We start from the raw sequence: 17623 nt of genomic DNA on the forward strand, positions 1-17623 counted from the left end.
CCTGCACTTCTTTCATATCACCTAAAATGAGCAACAGGTGCCAGCAGTAGCAGCTGCCAGAATGTCAACCAATTCATCAGGACCTGCAGTAAGCTGGCATGTATGCCTGGCAATTAGTCTATGGGGAGGATTACAAAGACCTGAGAACCTGAGCAGCTTACAGTGTCATTAATAAATTACCTAGCGAGCATAACATGGCATGGAAATGTACTTCTGGCTCTTTCTCGCTGGGAGAAGACCGTGATTATCGCTACCAGCTTTAGCAGCCGCTGGCAATCACCATAAGAGAATCCGGCAAGCTGGTTGTAACCAAGTTGATGGAATAACTTGGTACATTCAGCCTGCCCATTAATGGTTTGAATCTCGGCCGGTTCCTGATTCGAACCGTGTATGGCTAGCCTTATTTAGTCAATCATTACTGTTTACCCAAGGATAAGACTAGCATGGGGAGTGCCTTCCTATAGTGGTCATAAAAAGCCTAATCTAGCTGCACTCTGACAACCGATGCATGGCTTTTAGGACCTGTTCATACTAGGGATCGACCAATATCAGATTTTCGTTGCCGATACTCTGGCCATTGAATATCGATATTGGCCCATATTTTTGTACATTTAAAAAAAAAAAACACACTTGACAGGTACTATTGTGGAGGGATCTGGGGGTCTAAAAGACTCCAAACTCATCCTTTGCACTTAAAAGCATTCAAAACAGCCAAAGATTGGCTGTTTTGAATGCTGTAATTTTTTCGAATCTGGCGCTGAATACCCAGAAGTAATGTCATGACATCACTTCCGGGTTTTTACATGGAGACCCGATCAGAGCCGAATGCGGCTTTGATCGAGTCTTCGGCGGCTGTGCAGGTAGGATGCCCGGGTCTCCTGGTGGGACGGGAGACCCAGGTGAGCTGCGGAAGGCGGCGGGAGGGGGACATCCCCTCCCGCTCCTTGTAATGACAGCCGAGCGGCTTCTCAGCCGCATCGGTTGTCATTACAAGACAGCTGACCGTTGGCTATGGGCCCCGATACCGGGGTGATGCCTCAAGCTGCAGGCATCACTCCGGTACAGCACTTTCCCGAAATATCTGCAACATCGGTAACCTCAGGGGCCGATTCCGAGATATATGGGGGAAAGTGCATATTGGCCCTCGATATATCGGCTTTGTCGATAATCGGTCGATCCCTAGTTCATACCATAATGCTCACAAGTTCATACATCAATGCATGTTGCAATAATGCAGCCCATTTAGTTAGAATAGATCTGCAATGCACCTTAGTGCATAAAAAATAGCTCCAGCGCTATATTTTTCAATAAAGTACAATGCACAGAACATACCATGCACCATATGTGTGTGTTTGGGAGCATGTTATAGTGCGCTGTTATAAAGCATGTTATCGCATGCGTTGTGCTGTGAACAAGCCCTGAGAGCTACAAATAGGGAACAATAATTGAAGGCTTCCAACTGTCGTTGAAACAATGTCTTTGAAACACTTGTTATCTCTCATACATTTTTTTTTTCAACTTCTTGGAAGATCTCTGTGCAAAATGATCTTTTCCAAGTCCCAACAAAAATGAAGGATGATGATAACTGCATACAGTACTGTGCAAAACTTTTAGGCAGGTGTGAAAAATGCTGTAAGTAAAGGCTTGCACACACTTGACGGAAATCGGACGAAATATCCTCCGATTTTTCTCTCTCTTGCTCAGCGTTCATAACCGTTTTTAGTTCACAAAATTTCTCGTCCGATTTTTTTTTTTGGGATATTCGTTCCTAGACTTCCGGGTTGTCAGCAACTTCAGATCATGCGCGGTCTTTCGTATCCGATTTTTCACGGACGTACTGCATACACATTAAACAAAAATTGGTCATCTGGGGACGGACGATAAAAATTTTTGGTGTTTGTCGAAAATATCGGCATCGGCTGCTGAAAGTTGTGTACACACTAGCCGAAAATCGTACGATTTTACCTCGGACAAAAATTTTCGGCAGATTTTCTACTAGTGTGTACCGCACTTTACATAAGTTTTCAAAAATGTATATTTTAATTGTTTATGTTAAACCTGCTTGCATAGACCTTTGTAATGAGGGTCTGTGTCAATTGGTAAGAGGCTGTGAAGTTGGGTGTTGGTCTCCATAGCACATTATCAGAAGACTTCTTTAGTTTTTTCCCTTCTTGGATGAGGAGTTCAGAGAAATTGATCAGCGCTGCACCTATAATATTACTAATACTTTGATCTTTTGTATACATTCAAAGATTTTGTGTCAGCTACTTTTTTCTTATTTTAATTAGTTAAAGCCTAGCGCAGTATATTTTTATATATAGTGCTCAAGTCTAGTAGCAAATCACTAGCCCCTGGCATAGTCACATAACTGGCAGTGACATTGCCACTCCTCCTGGTCGTTAGCTTTGCTGATTGAAGTAGGGAGCAAAGGCAAGGTGAATATTAATTGTGGAATCTCCTTTGCTGACACTGTCGTTTTGCCCTGGGTGAATAGGGTGACAGTGTCTTTTGAAACGTAGACCAGTGAAAATACCTTATTTTCAGAAGTTTTTTAGCTAAACATGCAGTATAAGTCTCCAGGTCCCTATAATAACAAGTAGTATATACATTAACAATTTTTCTTTTTCAAGATTTATTTGCATAAAATACGTTATTTATGTTGTTTATAATCACTTACTAGCCTTGTATGTCCAATCGCTATAATAAAATCAAAAAATGGTTCAAGTCCTCCTTTCTGTGCTGGAGAATTCTCCTGAACCTAAAATAAAAGATACATTTTAAATTAATAAAGATAAATGGATGCATTATTTAAAAAAGATGCTTACTATTATTTTGGCTATATAACAAAAAAAAAATTAAAATGTATTTTGCTGTGTGACTTAGATCTAACCCAGGAGTGCCAAACCTTTTGAAGAGTGAGAGCCACGTAAGAGACTCCACAATGAGCAGAGCAGGCAGATGACAGGTCTGTGTCCACTCGCCATGGACACAGCCCGCTCTACTCTATTTGCACTTTTCCACTGCATGGAACCGAACGGTTTGGCTCGCTTTTGTGCTTTTCCACTGCTGGTACCGCATGGTATGGTGTAGGAACGGTTCGGTACGGTACGGTACGGCGGCGCTTTTCTGCTGCATGGAACCGAACGGTACGGCTCTCAAAAACAGTACCACCTCGATTGTGGTTCCAAGAGGTACCATACCCGGTACCATATCCCACAATTCTTTGCATGCAGTCACTACTAGCCACTGATTGGTCAGAGAATCGTTGTTATCCCACCCACTTAACTTTAGTACTACTTTCGTGGAAAAGCAAACCATACCGTACTGTACCGAACCGTTCCAACACCGTACCATGCGGTACCGCAGTGGAAAAGCAAACCGGGCCAAGCAGGGCCGAGTAGAGCCGAGCCGGTACTTGCAGTGGAAAAGTGCCATATGGCACTCCGATCCGATCAGATGGAAGGGGACGGATCTCCCCCTTTTTATTTTAGCGGATCAGATTGGAGGTAGGTGGGTGTAGACAGACACCATAGAGGTGGATGGAAGTTCTGATTGGGTCCACCTGAAAAACAGACAGGTGGACCCGATCGGACCAATCGTGTAAAAGGGGCCTAAGGCTGCTTTCACACGGATGGCTGCTGTTTACCCACACTGTGGGTGGCTTTCCTGCGGGTTAGCTGCACTTTGCCTCAGAATTCTATTATATCCTGCAGGTGTAGTGCATAGTTGCCAACATTTAAAAAAAATGTCAAGGGACACGTTGCAGCACAGCTATCAATTACCACACCCACTTCCCTGAAGCTCCGCCCACTCTGCATAATTAATCTTGCCTACTTATCAGATTATAGAGTCTACTCAATATAGAGAGAATTACAGGAAATTAAAAAGGGAATTTCAAACTTAAGGCCACAGTAACAGAGTTGGAATAATTCTCCCATTTAGCTGCACTACTTCTGCGTAACATTTATGGGCAGCCCGATTAACAGGCGCTTCCAGGGACAATATAAATTACCTGGGACAGGCTCCTATTTGCAGGGACTGTCCCAGGAAAAAAGGGACAGTTGGCAAGTATGGTAGTGCACCAAACTCGCAGGCAATAATAGAAGTCTATGGCTCAGCACCAGTAACCCACAGGTGCACTGTGCTGCACCTGTGGATCAGTTTAAAATCAGTCCAGAGTAAACAGTGCAGAACTACAACAGATATACCCATTGCTATGTGATTGTATTTAAAAAAAAAAAAAAAGAAAAGAAAAACTGGCCTTTAAACACAATCTTCATTTCAAGAATCACCCTGCAGGTCTCACTGGCGGAGTAATACCAAACGTATAGCGATCCATTGGCATATGATCCCTGAGAGAGTCTTAAAGTCCGGGCCGAACAAGGGTCTCAGGCATCATACGCCAATGGATCGATATACGTTTCACATATAGCTTCCTCAGGAGATCCTATTGGTACCAGATCCCAAAGGGGAAAAGAAAAGGTACATGAAGTACCCAAACCAATACTGTGACATAGGAAAGGTCCAACACACATCAGTTTCAGAGGGGGATGTATACACCAAACACTCTATAGCCAGAAACAATAGGAGTCTCGTTCAGGGGCCATATACACTTCCAGAGCAGCCACAGATGGTGGGTAAGTTTCTATCACAACAAATATGTAGTGCCTCCAAGGTTGGGGGTTCCCCGTACTACGGCTTCTCTCTTGTGGGATATGGGGGCCACGGCTCCCGCTGGTGCCGATCCTCCCTCTGTGAGATACCTCTCCAGCTGGAAGGCTCAGAATACTATATGCGAAACGCATAGCAATCCATTGGCGTATGATGCCTGAGACCCTTGTTCAGCCCGGACTTTAAGACTATCACAGACTCAATGTAATTTTCCACCACATACCAGATTATAGTCTGATACGGGCATGTAACAGGTTTCTATGTTACGCACATCTACCTCATTTGGGAGATATTGTTCTGTGTCTGTCATACACTTTTGTTATACGATACAATTTTAATACAGAACACTTTTACTATGTTGTCATAATACATTCCATATATTGTTATTTGCCGAGTATATGTGTTTCCTTATGGGATTACTGGTGGCAACCTTTAAAGTCCTATTTTTTTCCAATCCTTTTCTTTGTCTAGTACGAAGTGGATGCGGTGCCACATATTTCTGAGTCGCGTCTCAAATTTGTTATAAATATCTATTTGACCACAACTAACAATTATAAAATCGAATAAACATTCTTGAAACAGAAAACGTATAAAGAAATCCTACTAGTGTATAAGCAGCTTAATAGTATGTGGTCAGCTTAACTGACCCGACTGCCTGACAATGTTCTTTTCTCCACTTACATGAAAGTATAGGATCTAATTACAAAGCTTAGAGAGAAGAAACCTGCAATGTGTCATAATCAGGAAGATCAGATAGCCAAGGTGTGGCTACACTTGCAGTTACATGAATAACAGGTGTATGAAGCTTTTCCGCCACTGTGTTCTAGATCTACCGGTTTATCCTTACGAAAACAAAACTACAACAGAGAACACATGGACAACGCCGTCAATGACTTCTAACTAAATAAATACAGACATAAGCTTAAGGCTACATTCACAAGAGTGATTAGCACACCATGTGAATTCCATCTGCAGATTCCTGCATCTGAAATGATAGATGTGTGCGAAGCGCTTCAGGCCCCCAGCCCATACAATGCAATGAGCTTCAGGCCCCCAGCCCATACAATGCAAAGAGCTTCAGGCCCCCAGCCCATACAATGCAATGAGCTTCAGGCCCCCAGCCCATACAATGCAATGAGCTTCAGGCCCCCAGCCCATACAATGCAAAGAGCTTCAGGCCCCCAGCCCATACAATGCAAAGAGCTTCAGGACCCCAGCCCATACAATGCAATGAGCTTCAGGCCCCCAGCCCATACAATGCAATGAGCTTCAGGCCCCCAGCCCATACAATGCAGAGAGCTTCAGGCCCCCAGCCCATACAATGCAATGAGCTTCAGGCCCCCAGCCCATACAATGCAATGAGCTTCAGGCCCCCAGCCCATACAATGCAGAGAGCGCTTCAGGCCCCCAGCCCATACAATACAAAGAGCTTCAGGCCCCCAGCCCATACAATACAAAGAGCTTCAGGCTCCCAGCCCATACAATGCAGAGAGCTCCAGGCCCCCCAGCCCATACAATGCAATGACAGGCTGACGGCAGCCACAGCTAATCGTGACTGTTGGTACAACCAGCTATTACCTGCACTTGGACACATACGGTCATGGATTGACACACTCTGTGAGCGTCTAGCCAAGATCCTTGCTGGTAATCAATGGCTGTTAGCAGTCACAAATAGCTGTTGCTTCTGCCAGCCTGTCATTACATTGTATGGGCTAAGCAGCCGCAGCTCTTGGCACACACCTGTCATTCCAGGGTGTGCTACTCATCTGTGTGAATGTAGCCTTCAGCAGATTTCCAGGCAAACAGGTAAATGCACAGATGAAATTTTGTTTTATTGTTTTACCTGCCAAAAGATTTGTATTTCTGGGATTTACACAGCACAGCACTACTACAGTAACGATTACAGGTCTTTTTCCTCCCCGAGCCTGTGACTGGACAGCGAATGGAGAAGTAGCACATTGATGTGTTCATTACTCACACAATTTTTTCTCTCCTCCAATCCGCATGCTTCACACACCAGCAGGAGAAAGGATTGGTTTCTTGTGCTGCTTCCCCCCAACTCAGTCTGAGCTGTGCTGTACAGGGACTTTAAGGTTAGGTTCACACTATCATGTTTTCTAGTGCGGCTTGCGTTTTTCAGAAATGCAGTGCAAGCCAGTTCACATGATTTCCTATGGGTAACATTAACATCTATACAGTTCCTGCGGGTGCATTTTTTAGAAAGGGTCAAGGACTTTACTTCCCTGCAGCATTTTGCGTTTTTGGTCCAATAGACTTCAATGGGCCCGCAAGTGGTGTGTCCTGCGTTTTAGCAGCCCACTTTTTCCCCATGCCTCACTGCAAACACCTCCCACTGAAAACAGACTTCTCATGCTGCCCTGCAAAATCTTCGTATTGGCCAACAAGAAAAAACGCATGAAAAACGCAGGTACAAAAACATAACACGCACCGCAAAACGCATATGGAAAACGAACCAGCTGTATAGGTGTGAACCTAGCCTAAGGTTAAAGTGATAGTAAAGGTTCAAATTTTATTTATTTTTTTTTAAACAAACATGTTCTACATACCTGCTCTGTTCAATGGTTTTGCACAGAGCAGCCCCAATCCTCATTTTCTCAGGTCCCCTGCAGGCGGTCCTGGCTCCTCCCTCCTTTAAGTACCCCCCCCCCCCCCCAGCAAGCTGTTTGCTAGGGCCGTACTCGCGCAGGCTTACTTCGAGCCCCACTGGCTGCATCTATTGACAGAGAGAATCAAAGAAAATTCCCAGCTCTACTTACCGACCAGTCTGCAACCAACTGAATTATCCTGTCTAACAGTATGCATTAAAACCAGGGGTTTAGTTAGCATGCATTTGGAAATACATACATGGCACCCCAGTATTATCTGCAGTCCTAACTCTAAATTTTGAGATCCTCTACAATGGAAGCACATGCAATATAATAGATGACAGAGGGCAGGTGAGCCTGGAGGAAGCCCACTCCTCCTCAAAGGCACCGGGGCACACTGGACACCCAGCATATAGCACATTGGCAGCGAAGATGTCCAGTGCATCCCCCTCACCAGTTTTCCAACAGCACAAACAAATGGCCACTGCCCCACCTATAACTGGCCTTTGCAGCAAGGAGCACATGGAAGGGCAACAGCATAATTTGGTTGGTTGCAGACTGGATGGTGAGTTCAGCTGGGAATTTTCTTTGGTTTTGTTTGACATGCGTCGCCCTTCCATGTGCTTGTTGTAAAGACCAGTTATAGGTGGGGACCGTGGCCATTTGTCTGTGCTGTTGACATTAACAGAGGGGCTTTGCCTCGTCCACCCACTCCCTCGTTGTAGAAATTGATTGACAGCAGTGCCTGCCCAGTGAGGATGGAGAGACAGCCCCTGCTCTCGTGCATAAAGCTAGATTGGAATTGGACTTAGGTTTTTTAAGCAGAGAATGCAATAATAGCTCTGTACTGCACCCCCAAGCCCCCCCTAATACTTCCCTAAGCTCGATCCTCCTCCAGTGCTGTACACAGGAGCCTCGGCTCTGCTGGTTCTCTCACTGCTCATTGGCTCCAGCTGCTGTCGACCACAGCCAGTGAGCCAATGAGGGGAGAGAGGGCGGGGTCAAGTCACGGCTGTGTGTGTGAATTGACATGCAGTGGCTCGGAAATTATTTTTTTTTTTTTTATCTGCTCAGAGTTCAGTTTTAAAAATAGAAAGTGATGAGGTCCTGAGACTCAAGACGTGTTGTACTCTCACTCAGCAGAAATAGGTGTGAAAGTGTGAGGGCGTAATTAGAGGCTTCTGTTTAGGCCGACATTCTACAATAAACAAATCTACTGTGTCAACAGTGAGACTATCCCAGGAAACTACAAAAATCCTTTGTTTTCTGGATCCACATCAACCAAAGAAAAAAAAGTCCATAATTCATGTTAACCACTTAAGCCCCGTAGGATTTGGCTGCTAAAAGACCAGGGGTTTTTTTGCGATTTTTTACTGCGTGACTTTGACGGACAATTGCGCGGTCGTGCGATGCTGTACCTAAACTAATTTCACGTCCTTTTTTTCCCACAAACAGAGCTTTCTTTTGGTGGTATTTGATCACCTGTGCGATTTTTTGATCATGCGCTATAGACAAAAAAAGAGCGTAATTTTTGCAAAAATAACAATATTTTTCACATTTTTTTATATGAAATTCCCCCCCAAAAAAATGTAAAAATCAAAATTCTTTAACATTTTCGGCCAAATTGTTTTACGCTACATATGTTTGGTAAAAAAAAAAAAAAAAAAAAAAAATCGCAAAAAGCGTATTTTGATTGGTTTGCGCAAAAGTTATCGCGTTTACTAACAAAGGGAAAGATTTTTGTCATTTTTGGTGTTTTTTTTTTTTTAACGAGTAATGGCGGCGATCTGCGATTTTTTTTGCGGTACTGCGACATTGCGGCGGACAGATCGGACCCTTGACTGACATTTTTGACACTTTTGGGGGTACCAGTGACATTACTGCAGTAATCAGTGCTATACATATGCACTGTTACTGCAAAAATGACACTGGCAGGGAAGGGGTTAACTTTATTGGACAGGGAGGGGTTAAGTGTGTCCTAGGGGCGTGTTTCTAACTGTGCAGGGACATTGCTATTGGTGTAAAAACAAAGATCAACAGTTCTACATAGTAGAACTGTCTGATCTTCATTTTTACACCAGGGAGAATGACGGGCGGCTTGTTTACATAAGCCGCTCCGCCTTTCTCCCTTCACAGGAGCGATCGTAGTGTGACCGGCGGACATCGAGTCCGCTGGACACACGCACTGACTTGTCTGTGAACAAGCCGCGGCGGGCGCGCGCCTCGGCGGGCGCGCGCCTGCCCGCAATAGGCTCGCAAGTCAGTGACAGGCGAGTGATGTATCCATACGTCACTCTGCCTGGCCGGGGCTGACCGCCGCAGTACATAGTCGTGCGGCGGTCGGCAGCCGGTTAATATTAGTATGTGTGTGTGTGTATAGATCTATATACACACATATATACAAAAACGGAATTTTTGTAAAATCTTACCTGTAAAATTCCTTTCTCTGAGTCCTCCGACAGTCGCCGCCTCTTCATATTCGTCACATATGGGGTATTAGACTTTGCTCCGAAGGAGTAGCTAGGCAACAGAATATGTTAACAATAAAGCTTTAACATATCCCACCCTCAAGGGGTGGTCCCCTCAGTCAATACCCTCCTACTTCCTGCAACCATATCTCAGTTTTAGTGGAATAGCAGTAGAGTATACATTCAAACCCCAAAAGAGGGGCGGGGGCGGCGACTGTCGGAGGACTCAGAGAAAGGAATTTTACAGGTAAGATTTTACAAAAATTCCGTTTTCTCTTACGTCCTCCGACAGTCGCCGCCTCTTCATATTCGTCACATATGGGGACGTCCCAAAGCAGTGCAAACATGAGGGGTGGGAAACGCATCCGCGCCGAAAGGCAACGCAGTCTCCACATCAAAGGAAGGAACCTTACCAAAGGAAGGAAACCAGCTGGGCAACAGCAAAATTAAGTGCTCAACAGGAGCAACAACCCAGGAAAAGACAAAAAAACCAGGGGATACAAAAAAACTATCCCAACAGCCAGGAGTCCCCAACAAGGGACCCTATGGAACAGCCGCACTAAGAACCTTGCGGCCAAAGGAAGCATCCGCCGATGCCTGAACATCTACTTTGTAGAATTTTGTGAAAGTGTGCACGGTCGACCAAGTCGCCGCCTTACACACCTGGGCTACAGAAGCCCCATGACGACAGGCCCAAGACGTACTCAAAGATCTAGTAGAGTGCGCCTTCACAGGCACAGGGGGAACCTTCCCCTGCAAGGCATAGGCCTGTTCAATGGTCTGCCTGATCCATTTGGCGATGGTAGAGGCCGAAGCCGCCATGCCCTTCCGAGGACCCTCTGGAAGAACAAACAAGGAGTCCGTCTTACGAAAAGACTCAGTCGATTTAAGGTAAACCCTTATCGCCCGAACAACATCCAGAGAGTGCAATCTCACCTCCTTAGGATGCTTAGGCTTCGTGCACAACGAAGGCAAAACAATATCCTCGTTAAGATGGAATTCCGAAACTCGTTTCGGCAGAAAAGAAGGATTAGGTCGCAAGACCACCTTATCCAAATGAACAACCAGGTACGGAGACTTGCAGGACAAAGCTGCCAGTTCCGACACCCTGCGAGCCGAAGTGATCGCCACCAAAAAGGCGACCTTTTTGGACAACATAGACAACGAGATCTCCCTGATCTGTTCAAAAGGAGCACGTTGTAACACAGATAGGACTAGATTCAAGTCCCAAGGGGGCAAAGGATCCCTCCTAGGAGGAACCAGATGCCGCACACCCTGAATAAAAGTGCCAACCAAGGAGTTGGAAGCCACGGGACGTTGAAACAGAACGGCCAGCGCAGACACCTGACCCTTTATCGTAGCCAGCGCCAAACGCTGATCGACACCTGTCTGAAGGAAAGACAGCACACGGGAAACCGAGTACGTGCGGGGTGAAAACCCCCTGGACTCACACCAGGCAAAATAGGCCTTCCAAGTACGGTAATAAACCTTCCCCGAGGAAGACTTCCTCGCGTTGATCAAAGTATGAACGACCTCTGGAGAGAGACCCTTCTCCTTCAGGACCTCGGTCTCAACAGCCAGGCCGTCAAAGCCAGCGACTGTAAAGCAGGATGGTAAATCGGTCCTTGAGACAGTAGATCGTCTCGAAGAGGCAGACGCCAAGGGGCGTCGACCGCCAGATTCACGAGGTCTGCGTACCAGGACCGGCGAGGCCAGTCCGGTGCCACAAGAATCACCGTGCTGTGTTCCGAGTGTAACCTGCGAAGGAACCTGGACAGCAACTGAATCGGTGGAAACGCGTACATCAGCCTGTACTGATGCCACGGGGCCACTAACGCGTCCGACGCGTCTGCCCGAGGGTCGCGCGTCCTTGCCACGAACCTCTTCACCTTGTAATTGAGGCGAGACGCGAACAGGTCCACATCTGGAAGACCCCACTTCGCGCACAACATCTGGAAGACAGCCGGGTGGAGAGACCATTCCCCCTGATCCAGGGTCTGGCGACTCAGATAGTCCGCCTGCCAGTTCTCCACTCCCGGAATGTGAACCGCCGTTATCGCCGGGACATGAGTCTCGGCCCAAGACAGAATGTCGGCCACTTCTCGAGCCGCTCGGGCACTCCTGGTGCCCCCTTGGTGGTTGATGTAGGCCACCGCCGTGGCATTGTCCGTCTGTACCCGAACCGGGCAGCCCTGCAGCCGGTCCGTCCAGCGATGAAGACAGAGCCTTATCGCACGCAATTCCAGAATGTTGATCGGGAGGGAAGACTCCCCCTCCGACCAGGTCCCCTGGGCGGACAGAACGCCCAGAACACCACCCCAGCCCGACAGGCTGGCATCCGTGGTGATTATCGTCCACGAGATCGGACGAAACGACTTGCCCCCGGACACCAACGGGGACTGGAGCCACCACAGAAGGTTTACCCTGGTGCGATGACTCAACGAGATCTGAAGATCCAGAGATTGAGGTCGCCCGTCCCACTTGGACAGGATCTCCGCCTGGAGACCCCGCGTGTGAAACTGCGCGAAAGGAATCGCCTCGAAGGCCGAGACCATCAACCCCAGACATCTCATACACGTCCGCAGAGACGAGTGTGGAACGTCCCTGAGGGACCTGACTTCCTCCTGGAGAGTCCTGAGTTTGTCTTCCGGCAGGAAGACCTTCGCCTGCACCGAGTCCAGTATCATTCCCAGGTAGGGAAGACGAACCGACGGACTCAGTGTCGACTTTGGAACATTTATCGTCCAACCGAACTCCTGCAGAGTTTGCATTGTGACAGACAGGTCCTCCTCCAGACCCTGACTGGTCGCAGACCGAATCAGAATGTCGTCCAGATACCCCAGGACAGAAATGCCCTGGGCCCTCAATAATGCCAGAACCGGTGCAAGCACCTTGGTGAAGACCCGCGGAGCCGAGGCGAGCCCAAAGGGCAACGCCACGAACTGGTAGTGATCCTCCGCAATGGCAAATCGAAGGTATCTCTGATGACCCTCGAATATGGGGATGTGAAGGTACGCATCCTTCAAATCGATGGAGGCCATGAATTCCCCCGGAACCAGGGCAGCCACCACCGAGCGCAGGGATTCCATGCGGAACTTGCGAACCCGCACAGAGCGGTTCAGAGCCTTCAAGTCCAGAATCGGACGAACCTTGCCCTCCTTCCTGGGCACGGTGAACAGATTGGAATAAAACCCCCGAAATCTGTCCCGATGAGGCACCGGAACCACCACTCCCTGAGCCCTCAGGTCCCGCACCGCCAGGTGCAGATCCCGCAGGCGCTCTGGAGACAGTTGTAGATTTGAGGGAAAAAATCTGCTCTCCGGCCGAGAGAGAAACTCGATCTTGTAACCAGATCGAACGATTTCCAGAACCCATCTGTCCCGCACACGGGCCAACCAGGGCTGAAGAAAACCGAGCAAGCGTCCCCCCACCCCAAAACTGGGTGAGGGCGCCCCTTCAGGCCGAACTGTTATGGGCCGCAGGTCCGGATTGGCCGGACTTCTGTTTCCCAGACCAGGGCTTCTTCTGAGAGCCTTGGCCCTTGAACGGTTTGCCCTTGTAGTGCGGCCGAAAGGCACGAAAGGACCCCTGAGGGGGCCGAAAATTAGCATGCTTCTTCCCAGAAGCCCCCTTAGCCTTGGGGAAATGGGGCAAGAGAGTGCTCTTACCCCCGGTAATCCCCTTAATCAACACATCCAGGGACTCCCCAAAAAGGCGAGACCCATCATAAGGCAGATTGGCTAAGGTTTTACGTGAAGATTGGTCCACCGACCAACATTTCAACCAAACCAGGCGGCGAGACAACACCGCCACGCTGTGCACACGTGCAGCCAACGGAATCAGGTCCAGGTCCGCATCACACAGATACATGACACCCTGGTGGATCTGATCCACCATATCCAGGGTCGCCGCCGAGGCCGAATCGGCCACTAGGACGCGCCTAAGCATCTGCGTCCAACTTGCGATCGCCTGGGCCGCCATGAGAGAAGCAAACAGAGCCTTAAGCATAGAACCCGTAACAGAATAAGTATGACGGGCAAGAGACTCCAGTCTCCTATCCGTGGCATCACGGAAAACAGGGGATCCCTCTGCAGGGATCGCAGTGGCTTTGTTCAAAACCGCAATAGCATGATCCACTGGCGGAGGCACACACCACCGTTCATCAGTGGCAGGCGAGAAAGGATAACGCAGCTTAAATTTACTTGGTACCGCAAAAGGCTTGCGCAAATCGCGCCATTGGTCCTTAACAGCGCGCTGAAAATCAGCATTGCAGGGAAAAACCTGCGGCGTCCTGCGTTTTCTCTGCGTCCCATAAGCCGCCAAGGCAGCTGGGGGACACACCTCGTCCTGCAAACGTAGCGTCTGCTTAATGGAAGCAATCAACTCATCCATGATCGCAAGCTCTTCAGGCGAGCCAGGGGGAGAATTATCAACCCCCTCAACTTCAGCCTCTACCTCAGACCCCACTAGATCAAGAGAGGAGCGGGACCCCGATAGGGGGGTCCCTGCCAGAACAGCCCCATCACCTTCACCCTCAGAATCAGAGGACAGAGCAACTCTGGGCCGTTTAGTAGATTGAGCAGCCACCAGCATTTGCACCTGTGCAGCAAGGCCAGCCACAATAGTGGCTAAATCCCCCCCTGGGGGGGAAACAGCGGCCCCCTGGCTTTCCACCAATACTGTGGGAAACTTGCCCTCCTGAGAATCCATTGCCCCTGTAAGCCAGACAACCAAGGGTTAACTGCCCCCTTTCAGCAAGCGCGGCAAGCGCAGCCCACCGCACCACACTCAGGCACAATGAGACCCCCACAGGGAATATACAGACTGAATACAGGCAATGGAACACAGGAATAGAAGGATAAAACCTAAGGAGACTCCGCTGCTGCTGCTGCCTCGATCGGTGCTTCCAGGAGAGAGGAAGTGGTGCTGCCAGGGCGCTCTATGTAAGCCTATGGAGGCTACAAGAAAATGGCCGCCGTGCATGTAAACCATGCGGCCGGAGCGGGCGCCGGTAAAATGGCGTCGTTTGGCGCCGAAATCGCCGCTCCACAGTGCATAAAAACACACACAATTATATCCCATTACATGGATACATGTTAGATCGCCGCAGCGATCGCTGTATATGCCCCAACATGCCATTAAAACATGCCCCACAGCACACAGCTCCTTACACTGCCCAGCCAGACACACTCAGTGTCATACAGCTCCCCCCCCCCTTGCAGCCCACAGCATGCAGCCGAGAGATAGGGAGACAAGCAGTGTGAATAAAGGCAGGTTACACAGTCCCAGACTGAGACCCCCCCCAGACAGACAGGTCCCCACATAGATACACTTACCTCACATGGCGTGGGGAACCCGCACAGGCGAACAAGCCACTGCACATGAGGCAGGGAGAGTCGCAATTCAAGACGCACACAATGGCGGTTAAGAAACCGCACAGCGTCCGGTGAGGTAGCCACCTCACCAATCATCCCTGCACCGAACAGGGATGGGTCGTTCACTGTGCCAGGAGCGTTACCTGGCTGAACGCTCGATGGCAGACTGGGAAGCCACTGACCCACGACCTGCGATCAGGGGGATCAGCCCGAGACCCAGTCCGCATGATCCTCTTCGTCCGAAGAACTAACTAATGCTGACAAAAATAACAGCTAAGTAAAGGTAGAGAGAAAACTCAAACAAAATATTAAAAAGAAGAAAGAGTCTGGGACAAAAAGTCCCAGCACAGAGAGAGCCAGCCACTCCTGACAAGCTAGACATTAAAACTGAGATATGGTTGCAGGAAGTAGGAGGGTATTGACTGAGGGGACCACCCCTTGAGGGTGGGATATGTTAAAGCTTTATTGTTAACATATTCTGTTGCCTAGCTACTCCTTCGGAGCAAAGTCTAATACCCCATATGTGACGAATATGAAGAGGCGGCGACTGTCGGAGGACGTAAGAGAAAATGTATATACACACACACACACACACACACACACACACAGATCAGCCATAAGATTATGACCAATTTACCTGTTAGTGACATCTGAAAGTGGGTGGGATATATTAGGCAGCAAAAAAAAGGGCAAGGATTTGGGAGACTTTGACAAGGGCAAAATTATCATGAAAAAAAAACATTATTGCTGGTTCCAATAGAAAGGAACACTCCGTGCATCAGTTTGTTGCGTATGGGGCTGAGTAGCCGCAGACCGATCAGGGTGCCCATGCTGGCCTGTGTCCACAGCCAAAAGTGCATGCAATGGGGACATGAGCATCAGAACTGGACTATGGTACAATGGAAGGAGGTGACGTGGTCTGAAGGTTTGAGGAACACAAGTCTGAAGTGTTGACTTGGCCTCTGAATTCCCCAGATCTCAATCCAATTGAGCATCTGTTGGATGTGCTGGAAAAACAAGTCTGATCCAAGGAGGCCCCACTGGGCAATTTACAGGACTTAAAGGATCTGCTACTGACAGCTTGGTGCAAGATGCCAGGTATGGGTAATCGGTTAGTTTTTTTTTTTTTAATTCATTAAAGTGTATTTTTTCCCCAAAAAATTGCATTTGAAAGACCGCTGCGCAAACACAGTGTGACATAAAATATTGCAATGACTGCCATTTTATTCTCTAGGGTCTCTGCTAGGAAAAAAAAAAAAAACATATATATATATATTTATTGTTTGGGGGCTCTAAGTAATTTTCTAGCAAAAGATACTGATTTTAACTTGTAAGCAAGTTGTACGTGTCAAAAAAAGGCTTAGTCTTAAAAGTGGTAGTAAACCACTGACAAAAAAAAATACAAACTAGCACATTATGAAATACTTACTTTCGAACGAAGCCCCCGCAGTGGCACCCCGGTCACAAAGTTCATGACATGCGTTACTGTGAGCTAAAACCGCTGGAAGTGTCTGCCCCGGGAGCTGTGGTAGTAAACCCCACGGAGAGAACCACACACAACAGTCCCCATGGAAATAGAAAACTCCAATGTGTAATGTGTGAGGGTGAGTGTTGATAGTAGCAAAATTCCTAACATGCCTACATGGAGCCATGGTCCATATAGGACGTGCAGTGTGCCCGAGGTATAGAGCTAGTTCTACCACTACAGCTCCAGGGGCAGACACTTCCAGTGGTTTCAGCTCACAGTACCGCATGATATGAACTTTAACCATTTTAAAAGTTGAGCATCCACTCCTTAAGAAGTGGAGAAAATCCACGAAACGCGTCAAGCTTTTTGGATGCCGCCATGCCAATTATCCATGATCCATCTGTCTAGTATACTATTTTTGCAATATCCATTTACCTCATGATATGGAGTACATTCGGCTCACACTTCTGATGTACAACCCAATTCCAAAAAAGTTGGGACACTACAAATTGTGAGTAAAAAAGGAATGGCCTAATTTACAAATCTCATAATCTTATATTTTATTCACAATATAATATAGATAACATATCAAATGTTGAAAGTGAGAGATTTTGAAATGTCATGCCAAATATTGGCTCATTTTGGATTTCATGAGAGCTACACATTTCAAACAAGTTGGGACAGGTAGCAATAAGAGGCCGGAAAAGTTAAAATGTACATATAAAGAACAGCTGGAGGACCAAGTTGCAACTTATTAGGTCGATTGGCAACATGATTGGGTAGAAAAAGAGCCTCTCAGTGTGGCAGTGTCTCTGAGAAGTCAAGATGGGCCGAGGATCACCAATTCCCCCAATGCTGGGGCGAAAATTGCTCAGATGAAAATTGCAGAGTTTGAAGTTATCATCATCTACAGTGCATAATATCATCCAAAGATTCAGAGAATCTGGAACAATCTCTGTGCGTAAGGGTCAAGGCCGGAAAACCATACTGGATGCCCGTGATCTTCAGGCCCTTAGACAGCACTGCATCACATAC

At 47.7% G+C, this 17623-nt stretch overlaps 1 protein-coding gene across 1 annotated transcript in view; it reads right to left on the reverse strand.

Annotated features, from left to right (window-relative positions):
• GORASP1 (golgi reassembly stacking protein 1) overlaps positions 1 to 17623 on the reverse strand; it is a 79350-nt gene that overhangs the window by 22602 nt on the left and 39125 nt on the right. The window contains exon 2 of the mRNA XM_082259464.1: positions 2678 to 2758. Within this exon, the coding sequence (XP_082115590.1) occupies positions 2678 to 2758 (81 nt within the window). The remainder of the gene's footprint in view (positions 1 to 2677; positions 2759 to 17623) is intronic.

The sequence above is a fragment of the Pelophylax lessonae genome (assembly GCF_965119305.1).
Source record: "Pelophylax lessonae genome assembly, chromosome: 5".
NCBI classification, from domain to species: Eukaryota; Metazoa; Chordata; class Amphibia; order Anura; family Ranidae; genus Pelophylax; species Pelophylax lessonae.